This window comes from Ascidia mentula, chromosome 7 (genome assembly GCF_947561715.1).
Source record: "Ascidia mentula chromosome 7, kaAscMent1.1, whole genome shotgun sequence".
In the NCBI taxonomy this organism is placed as follows: Eukaryota; Metazoa; Chordata; class Ascidiacea; order Phlebobranchia; family Ascidiidae; genus Ascidia; species Ascidia mentula.
Genome location: NC_138572.1, coordinates 4634369 through 4645098, shown reverse-complemented (window position 1 = coordinate 4645098; position 10730 = coordinate 4634369). Strand labels below are relative to the sequence as shown.

The following is a 10730-nucleotide window of genomic DNA, read 5'->3' as shown; positions in this document are numbered from 1 at the left end:
TAAACAGGCTATGTGTCTATGCTTGCCAAACTTCCAAACAAATCATTCGCTTAATTAAACGCATGCAAAGAAAACGCGAATAGTTTTCTATTTCAGGCCACACTGCCATGTGCACCGTGCGATGATAAGTTATATATCGTTAACTTGATTAAAGCTACTCCAACGTCTATCATAACAATTTTTAGATAGCCTAAAAAACATAAATTTTGTTTTTACATAGGCCTATCTTAGCTATTGCTTGCTTTTAAATGCAAAGTTATGCCCGCCACAGGCTTGAACAAAGAATATTAACATCAGCTTATATGTAAAAGTGAAAAACCCCAAGTTGCTTTACACACACAAGGTTTTTTTTGTTAAGACAAATATATATAGCCTACTAATCACATGCTTCATTGCTGTGCAACAAGGTTTGGTTTAATTTAAGAAAAACTTATTAAGGCAGCAATCCATTTTAATCATGAAACACGCGAAACTAAAATATTTGGTACCAAAAGCAAAAGAAATGGTTTCATGCCACCTAATTATACTTGGAATTTCCTCGGATATCGAAACTTGAGGGCCCAGAAAAGCTGGTACAAAGTACAAAAAAACTAAATATGTGACTGCATGAAGTGTCCCAAAAATAACATAATTTTTTAATTCACTTCACAAACAGTATTGCATCAGTCTATCTATATATAAAGAAATCAAAGTCCACTCAGCAAAGATTTTCTCTTCTCGGAGGTGATGAATAAGGAAAGAAAAACCCCAGTCACCACATTATGGGTCGGGCGCGTACTTAATTCGTTACATGACACACACAACACGCAAGCAATGTAAGCAGGGTTTATTTAGAGCAATTCGGACGGGTTTCCTCTGTTTATTTCATTGCTTGAAAGTTGAAGCATGCACGTTTACGAAAATCCTGTGCAATTCAATGCGGTGCAGTCGAACCAGACTGGTAAGTTCATACATTGAATATATTTATTCGCGCAAGACTAGGCAGTTGTCATAAAATGTAATATTTATTTTGCATAAAGCTGCAGGGCGTATAGTGTCAGGCCTATACCGATTTTAAGCGCGTGTTAAAGACTGTTAATTACACACAGTATTAAAGAAACTCAAGCACCACCGGTAATGGTAAACATTTAATTGTCTAAAAAATGTACAGAAAACTACTGTAGTCATTACCAGTGGTGGCATTTAGAGGGTTCGCTCTTTAGAATCTGGGAACCGGTAGTAAATAACAATTAGCATGTGATCACTTACATTAAGGCTTACCATAACAACCCTATCAAAAATAAGCACAAGCTTGTTTTTTGATGACCCGACAAATACATTATTTCGACCACGTTGGTTTTGGATGCTCTTTAGAGACGAAATCGCTTATGTGCAGTGGTTTAGTCACGATACTGATCACAGCAATACGCATATGGCGACCCTGCTTATATTTATAAGCAAGTACATGGAGTCAATAATATGATTTCTGTGAGCTGCATACAGGTGGCCACTGTTTCGACCTACAAGGTCTTGTAAGTTTAGCTTGGTGTGACTCTTAGACAACTTTGCCGGCAAAACGGCAAAGCAAAGACTTCCACTTTGTGGTGACTATACAATCACCGACATCCGCTGTTTCTATTTGTTCCATACTTCTGAAATTTTTTAATGCCATTATTGATAATTTCCTGGCTCAATAGGCTTTACTAAAATCCATTTCATAGTCATATTTTCGCAGCCAACCGCCCAGACCTTCATCGGCCGAAACTTAGCAAAATCTACAAAGGTTTGGTGTCAAAAAGATTATTCGTTACTGTTGTTGGAGCTTTGATGCTGTTGATAATTTTGGGATTTATTGGAACATATGTTATGGTGAGAAATAATTCAACGTCAAGTAATGTTCAGTAAAACCATTTGGTGTATTGGTGCCGTCGTAGCGTTTTTTTTTTCCTGTAATTTTGTTGGATCTTTTAGACTTTTCTAAAAACATATTTGGATACCAGCATATTTCATACCCAAATTTTGTCTTATGTCTTTTATATTTTATGTTCAGTATCCTATTTTATTAACAGTACACATAGCTATTATATTGGAACATTTTCAGATTTCGGACTTTAGAAACGCCTATTCGATTACCCTTGCTTCGCCAAACCAACAGCCAAATACAAGTTCTGCAGGAATTACAGTCGGTAATAAAACATTAAGCCTTTAACCTGATGTTGAAAATTAACAATATTTTCATCCTGTTCAGCTTCACCGACTGGATCTTGCCGAGAAACTGCCAACACCTGTCTCAACAAAGGAAAATGCATGTACGATGGAATCGGGTACAGTTGCATGTGCAATGTCTGGTACAGTGGAAAGCGTTGCGAAACAGGTACATATATATATAACTTCTTTCCAACCATCTTTAGGGCATATGTATAACAAAAACACTAAATCGTGATATTAATACTAAATCTTGGCGATATGAACAAATGAAAGTTTCGTCCGACACTCCAGTTAATCTCATAGTTAACTAAGTCCTTTTTTTCAACAACCTTACTATAAAATACAAAGTCGTTCGTCTCACAATGTCATCATCGGTATATCAACATCAGGCAATATAAACAAAATTATTTTGACGCATGAAATTAAATGTTTATTGTTCAGTTCAGAAAAACCACCTGGTCGTTCATAAACTGCTGAACTGGAACGATGGAAGATTACACTGCCAATCACTAGGGGGCGACCTTGCTACTTGGGGAATGCGAAATTCGACTATTAGGAAGTAAGCATACTGTTCTATACTGAGACACCAATAGACATTATTCAAAGCTTTGAATATGAAGCAAATATTCTTGTAACTGGCAAATGCATTTATTTCAATATTTTAGTAAATCTATAAACCGATATATACGTAAGCGTAGTAAATTCCAAGTTGCTTCGTAATTAAGGATTTTCTGATATATACCTTACTTTTTTATAAAATAATTAACCATTATTCACATGTAGTTTTATTTTGCTTCGGTGAGGGCGATGTTCAAAATCCAAACACTTTTACTCGCATCAATCCACAAAATGTTTGGCATCCCAACACCAAAATTGCGTGCTGGTTACGCCACTTTTCGCAATTTTGGCGACGTAAACTTTTAGCGTAACACCATGCTGTGAATACAAATCACACATTGGATTAATTCCTGATCAACATCGTTCACATGCATTAGCGTTATTTCTTCACGATAATCTCGGCTGCACTAATTAGGCGTCCATGTTTTCTTGTATATATTCAGCTGGGTTGTGGACAACTTACTTACGCCAATTAGCAACGACTCGACGACATACTGGATAGGGCTCACCGATCAGCATTCAGAAGGCAATTGGACTTATGTGGATGGAGTTGCCATGACGACAAAAAACACCAATTTTTACCCGGGGGAACCAAACAATCATGGAAGATATGGTGCCGCCGCCAACTGCGGCCAAATATGGGCCGAAGTTGGTTACAGAATGGACGACGAAACGTGCAGTCGGACAAAAGTGTCGATTTGCGAGCGACGCTAGTGATTTTCCGATTTTGTTAATCTTAGAATTAGGAACTATATAGGCAACTTGGATATCCAGCAAAATGTTTTCTTCAAGTAAAGAATTATGTTCAGAAAGTGATTTCAATAAAACGTTTCCCAAAGTTTTTCATCATCCCCTGATCAATAAATTCCTTTCAAACACATGTGCCCTATTTGAAATCTTCAAATATCACTGTCAATGCTGTTTTCTGCTGCTGTGGCTCCGTCAGCTGGTGATTGCAGTACTACCCGTAACGCCTTTAATCACTGTTACAATAATTCCCGAGTACCTTTTTTAGTCAGGCAAATCTGAGGACACAGTAGAGGACTAGTGACGAGAGACATTACACTGCTACTGTGTTAGTTTTATGTATGTAGTTTTTATAGGACTAACCTATAGTTGAAAACAAAACCTCCCAGATAAAACCTAATGTTCAAGAATATACAAATATTCGGCTCTCAGCCCATCATCAGTATTTTCTTAAATCAAAAAACATAGAAAGAACAAACGTTTGAAAATCAAACACACACAAATCCGGAAAGTCACAGTTATTCTAACAAGAAAACCAACTGTGCAGTATGAGTTAATCACTAATAACAAGACTTTATGCGCAACGATACCAAAACCAAAGGAACATAGATGTCAGTGGAAGTTCCATACATTTTATGAAGTTAAATATTTCGATACAAACAAGGTAATGCAAAAACACAATTTTTATATTAGTTTATATGAAATAAACATGTTTGTTTTTTTACGCACTTTTATTTATAGTCCAAATATATTGTTGTATATAGTGATATTCTGCACTGCATCTGGGAACCTGAATCCAGCAGTCGGATATTGACCAGTTTTCAGTGTTATTTGTAACTAGGAACGCCAACTGTTGGATCTGAACATACCTCGGCCAAGTAACGAACTTTTCCAAAATGCATGAACAACTTTTTGAAATCCTCTGGGAATTCGCCTTCAATTAGTTGGATGTTACGACTGATCATTCAAACGCCTAAAATGCAGGATAAAGAGTAAGATGAATCATACCGGAACGATTAATTTACACGAAAAAATAAACGACTGTGTTTATGTTTACCAGGTGAGATTTTTTGAAGAAGTGAATAAATTTACAAAATTAAAGTTTCTCTGTTAACTAGTTGGGACTTACCCGCCGTTGAATTCTTACCATAACGGCGAACCGGCAATAATTCTTTTAGCGTAACGGCGTATCGGCTTACTTTTAGCAATGCTTAAATGATTCAAGGGTAATTGGATACCTATACGATTGGCTAGCAACAGCCCACCTAAATTTGCAGCCTATAGCAAGCACAAATTCGGTGCTGTAACGTAAGTGATCCCTAAGCAACTATGCAGCAATGTAAATTTGTAATACTTCTTCGTCCAAGGGGTATAGAACGTCCATAGCAAACAGTCTCCATTGATCAATCGCTTTCTTATCGTTGTTGATTCTTACTTTCTCCAGCATGTCTTGTATACGATTGCCGCCATCAACAGCTGCGCGAAACAATGCTTTTTCTTTCAGCCGATGAAAGGTAATTTAAGATGATTCGTTTACTCTGGTGTAGCAAATGGCAGACGACCAGGGCCCATGTGCTGGTGCAACACCACAAGGGCCATTTCCTTCTGTCGTAGCCAAGAGCTGCAAAGAAATCTATTTGAGCTTTAAAGCAACAATGAAATATCCATGTATATCGGTCTTTTTTTAACTTCGATATTCATACTCTTATATGCTGTAGTAGGCCTACAGGGACCTGCATACAGTCATATTATCGAAAACGCAGGTCAAGTTATAGGGTCATTAATGCACATTAACCTTTGCATGTATCTATTTTGACAAATGCGTGGCGTTTCGCAAAAGATTTTTCTTAAGTATGGGCTACATATTTTATGTTTCGCAAAAGTAATTTTTCAGCCTTTAGAGTTGATGAGCATCTTATCCAATAAAAGCCCACTATTCTTACCTGTTTGGAAACATATTTCAATTCTTTTCTTTTTTCTTTGTTCTTTTTGTCATTGTACCGTTCATAGAAGTGAGCAACCGAATAAACTGCTGCTCCCATGGCTATCACGTAAAACGTGGAGAAATTGCTTGACTGTTGGCTTTGTCCACCCCACATGATGCCTTCAGCTTCAATAAAGACGCTTGAAAAGCAGCATAAACTCTTGAAGGAATTATAGGTGGAAAAATGTAGCCTTATAGTTTCGAATCCGGGCGTATGGTAAGAACTGTAAGCCCTAAAAAGGTGCCTAAGTGTATATGAGGTATTTCAGAAAGTATAATCCACAGAAAGGCTTACCTATAAAGCACTGCTACTTGCTATATGACTAGCTAAGATAACCTGTTACGACAGAATTCAGACTGGAGGCAGAATTTTGGAAGTTTAACATCATGAAACGTTTCCACAAATCAATTTTAAATGGAAATTTAAGGTTGAGTAGGTTAATGGGACTTTTCCGTTTGTAGGATAACTTTACATGTGATTTCAGCACTTCACACTTAAGGCTGACAGAAGCTGGTCTCTTATACCTTCTGTTGTGTACAACAGTTTGTCAAAACTGACCCGTACTTATATTTTCAAGATACGGTTCCATTAAGCAGTTTGGAACTCTGTTGAAACCCTTCTTGCACCCCTGCTACCTTTAGCTCGAACTCCAAACAAGCCAAAAGGTCAGCCAAACAGAAACGTCAACAGAATTTAAGGCTTTGTGTTGATGGTATCAATACATGACAAAGCTGTTCTCTTGACGCAACGCCGCGTTGTAATCTCTATTGTCGGTTTAAATCCGAGCTGTTCGCAAGGCAAAGTTTTTTCCAAGCGCATAGAGTTGCATGCAAAAGGATACATGTTGATTAGTGACACGGATTGTTTAGAGTTGCAAGTTCCTTTCTCATAAGTTGCCTCGACTTCTCAGAAAATTTGGGTTTGATTCAATGTGGTTGCCAGGCCATTATACATCGTAACTTAAGTTAATTGTGCCAGCTAGTGTTAAAGCTAACGCAGTGCCACAGGTAACAGCTGCACTGATGAAATCTGACAGGTCGAAACAGTTTGTACACCTGTCTATGCAGCTCTTGATAATTATGGCTTTTTTGCACATATAAGTTAATTGTTTTTTTAAAAAAAGTTTTTTTTTATTAATTGCCGCTTTGTGATTTTCTTCTGGTAGCGCCTGTACCTTGAATAGGGCCGGCTTCAACACCAATAATGGTTCCACCGGTCCCTCATCACCGTCTACGTTTAATTTGTCCATCGCTAGTCGTACTGATTTTTTGCTGACGATAACGAAAATAAATTGAATTGAATTATATACAAAATTCTTCCATGTAATAGTTTTCAAAAGGGCAATGAATACAATAATGCTTATTGTAGGACATGGACAATTGAGTACAAATGGACAAGCCTTTTTGTCACTTTATACTTCCTGGGATATTAAAGTTTGTAAATCATTTTATTTTCAACATAATTACGCATTCAAATACATGTGTCCATTTACACTGATGAACTATTTTTACACAGCAAAGTTTGATCTACTATTTACAGGATTTCCACTACGTGTTGAGAAATGATACCAAATGCGATGACGTTTTTCGTGATAAAATAAATGCAGAATTTATTTCTGCAATTTTCTAAAAACAATTCCTACGTTATACAAACTTCAAATACACGTAAGCCATACGTTGATACAGCAGTCACAAATAAGTGACAAATCAAACTTATTTCTGATTATTTTCATTCTATTTCTTGTTTTTGATTAAGTTCCCTGACTAATTGTTTCTGCTTTCTCTTCAGCTCCTTAAATTGATGTTTGGCATGTTCCAAAACTTCATTGAGGCCCCTCTCTCCAGAAGCATTTGTTCTTTCCAAATAGTCCTCTTCCAAAAAGTCACCATTTGCTTTTTTTATCTCTCCATCCTCCTTGTTCCATTTCTGATAAAATAGTCAAAAAAATTTCCAAAACTTTCATACTTTTGATTTTAAATTTAAAATATTTTTTTCCTCTTAGTATTGCTATAAAAACAAAATCTGGGTATATTTCATCACACCTCAGTAACATAGCAAATTTTTCCATAATGCCTCAGGAACTTTTCGAACTCTTTCGGAAAATCACCTTCTATCAGGTGAGGGTTTTCGTTAATTAGGTCACAAGCCTGAAACCAAAAACAGCATCTTATTTTAAATTTCGCCAAACGATTGGAAATTTTTCCAAATTGCTGCGTGGTCTATTTATTTTAGTTTTTCACTTTTTTGCAAAATATGTAGTTAAAACCAGATAGGTCGAAACAGATTGCACCATACTGTTTCCAGCTCTTAAGCAGTTAATACCTTACTAAACATACCATTTATTTGTTTAATTTATAAAGCGAAACATAAAGTACAAAACAAGAAGCGTTTTACCTCCTTATCCAGTGGGAAAAGAATTTTCCAAATAAACTGTCTCCAATCATCAACAGCCTTCACATCTTTCTTTTCTTTTGCTGTTTCTAACAAGTCTCCAAGACTTTTGTGGTCTCCAACAGCCCCACGAAATGTTGTTTGTGCAACAATGCGGTTTGAATACAATGGACCATAAAGGGTTTGAATCTGTATTTATTTGTTTTCAGAAGTTAAACAAACTGTGTTAAAAAAGGGTTTTGGAATAATGCTAAGAGCATCAACCGAAAAAAGATATATTGACAAGCTGAGCCAATTTTTTCCCGCATTGTTTGCAGTCCATCATATCATTTTTGATCCACTGCGTGTTAGAAGTGCTGACTACTGTTTCTCCGTTTTGTGTAAAGACATATCCCAAACGTAAGACTTTCAATTTGTCGGATAAGAAATTTATTTTGTCAAAAAATAGTCTTAAGGTAAAATGTCTCGAAAAATAACTGGGTTTAATATAATTTATACGTTACCTAAAATTCTCTAGAAGTGCGAATATAAATTTTTTTACACTTAAAAATTATATTTTAAATTGTTTGGCCGTTATTTCTTACTTGGTCATTTACAAATTTTAGTTCTGTCAATTTTTCTTCTTTTTTCGCTTTGCTGTACAAATTATGAAAGTACAAAATCGAATCCACCCCAGCAACGATTGCAACAATAACAAAGTTCATGGAAAGAAAACGATCCTTTGGACGATAATTCTTATCGCCTCCACGATATTGTTGCGATTCGGTGAGTTGCGAAAACTAAAAATTTTGTTTTAGAAATTTCGTTGTTTAAGTCGTTTATTTTTAAAATACCAAACGTTTTCTATTTAAAAGAGAAAAAAAACATGACATTCCGTGATTCATTTACATTACATAAAAGCTGTACCTTTTACATTAATGGCATTGGCACTAAAATTTTACTTATTTTCATGCAGTCAAAGCAATCTCACCTTTGACATGTTTCCTGTTGATGGTGTGCGGACTCCTTTGCATATCAGTAAACGACAACTAACACTTGTTTGCATTCGTTGACAGATTTTTGAAGCGAGCAGTAACATTTTGATTTATCTAAAATCCGCCTCAGACGAAAGTCCCTGTGAAATGCACTTGATGACACGTGATCTCAGTACTTAACTGTAAAGGCTCACATAAGATGGTATTTTATGCAGTCTGTTGTGCACAAAAGTTATTTGTCAAATTTTAGTTAAACCTGACCTGTATATGTTGTAAATTGTTTTCTATACTTTTTTCCCGAAGGTACTATCCTCCGAAAAGCAGTTCGGTAGTTGGTTGAAACTCTTCTTGTACCCCTGCTACTTATACCTCGAATTCCAAACAAGCCAAGAGATCAGTCAAATAGAAACTTCAATAGAACTTGATACTTTGTGGGGATTTATCAACACTTGACATAGCTGTTTTTGTGATACGACAACGCGTAATTTCTATTGTTGGTACAAATCCAATACTCAGAGCTGTGGCGGAAGCTAACGTTACACAAAGCTGAAGTTGAAACAAAAGTATCCATATCACTGTTGTTTAAGGGTTGGAAGTTCCTTTTCATTATTACCTCGGCCTGTGGGAAAATGTGGATTTGATTCAGCGTGGTCGCCATAATAAATCGTAACTTAGATTTATACACAAAATTCTTTCGTGCAGGTTTTGAAAAGGGCAATCACTACAACAAACTATGCTTATTGTACGCAGAAGTTTTACGAGTGGGTACGGGGTATTTGTTTATTAGGTTGCTTCCATGGCAAGCATAGTACCCTGTGGTGCACAATAATAAAACCCCAATGAAAGCACGAGCAAATTAAACAGAACACACACACGCTGGCCATTCATGTATCGTTCGCGTGCCGACATGCCTTTTATTTATTTCTTATTCCATAACAGGACAAAAGTTCTAAAGTGTTATATAGCTATGGTTACAATGTAAGAATGTAATGTTTAATTTAGATTTGTTGGTACAAATCTGCTACTCAGAGCTGTGGCGGAAGCTTACGTTACACAAAGCAAGTTAAAACAAAAGTATCCATAGCACTGTTGTTTAAGGGTGGGAAGTTCCTTTTCATTATTACCTCGGCCTGTGGGAAAATGTGGATTTGATTCAGCGTGGTCGCCATAATAAATCGTAACTTAGATTTATACACAAAATTCTTTCGTGCAGGTTTTGAAAAGGGCAATCCTAACAACAAACTATGCTTATTATACGCAGAAGTTTCAATTTGAAATGTCCCGCGTCGTTCGATAAACAGCAAAAACGACGGCATCAAAAAGGGTGTCGCAACCAAAATATGGTGTGAAACTCTTGGTCACGTGAAACGCAAGTTGACGTCAGTAGATTTGTTGTTTCTCTCAATATCAATTGAACATGATCCACAAAAGGCCCTGTATCAATGCCTTTGCTGGGAACAAATAAGTTACGAACCGGTACTAACGCTTTGCCTTATAAGTGTCATAGATATGATGACAATGTGAGCTATAAGTAATGTAATTTTTATACTTTTAAATATACTTCAAATTTCCCACTTTGTTTATGCTCGTTCGTTTCATCATTCTTGCTAAACCAGTGGTTCCCAAAGTGGGCGCCAGCGCCCCCCTGGGGGCGTTTGCAATCAGGCGGGGAGCGCTGGAGACCAAATGGGCGATTGGGGGGCGCTAGGAAATAAATGACCGATTGGTGGGCGCTTGGAGACGGGGCAAATTTTCTCTAATAGCGTAAGTCGGTGTTTCCCAACCGGTGGTACGTGTACCACTAGTAGTACGCTACCGCATTCCAGGT

The 10730-nt window shown here is 36.8% G+C and overlaps 2 protein-coding genes across 2 annotated transcripts; one reads left to right on the top strand and one right to left on the bottom strand.

Annotated features, from left to right (window-relative positions):
- The first annotated feature begins 885 nt into the window (after positions 1-885).
- On the top strand, positions 886-3519 carry LOC145909341 (C-type lectin domain family 6 member A-like). Its single transcript, XM_082996733.1, has 6 exons — positions 886-940; positions 1715-1848; positions 2081-2165; positions 2228-2353; positions 2629-2746; positions 3249-3519. Exons 1-6 carry the CDS (start codon positions 886-888, stop codon positions 3517-3519), a joined length of 789 nt encoding a protein of 262 aa, XP_082852859.1.
- Positions 3520-6895: 3376 nt separating this feature from the next.
- Positions 6896-9275, bottom strand: LOC145908667 (uncharacterized). Its single transcript, XM_082995988.1, has 6 exons — positions 9164-9275; positions 8899-9042; positions 8513-8707; positions 7932-8117; positions 7580-7684; positions 6896-7463 (listed from the first exon to the last, which is right to left on the bottom strand). Exons 2-6 carry the CDS (start codon positions 9004-9006, stop codon positions 7266-7268), a joined length of 792 nt encoding a protein of 263 aa, XP_082852114.1. The 5' UTR covers positions 9007-9042; positions 9164-9275; the 3' UTR covers positions 6896-7265.
- Positions 9276-10730: the final 1455 nt, after the last annotated feature.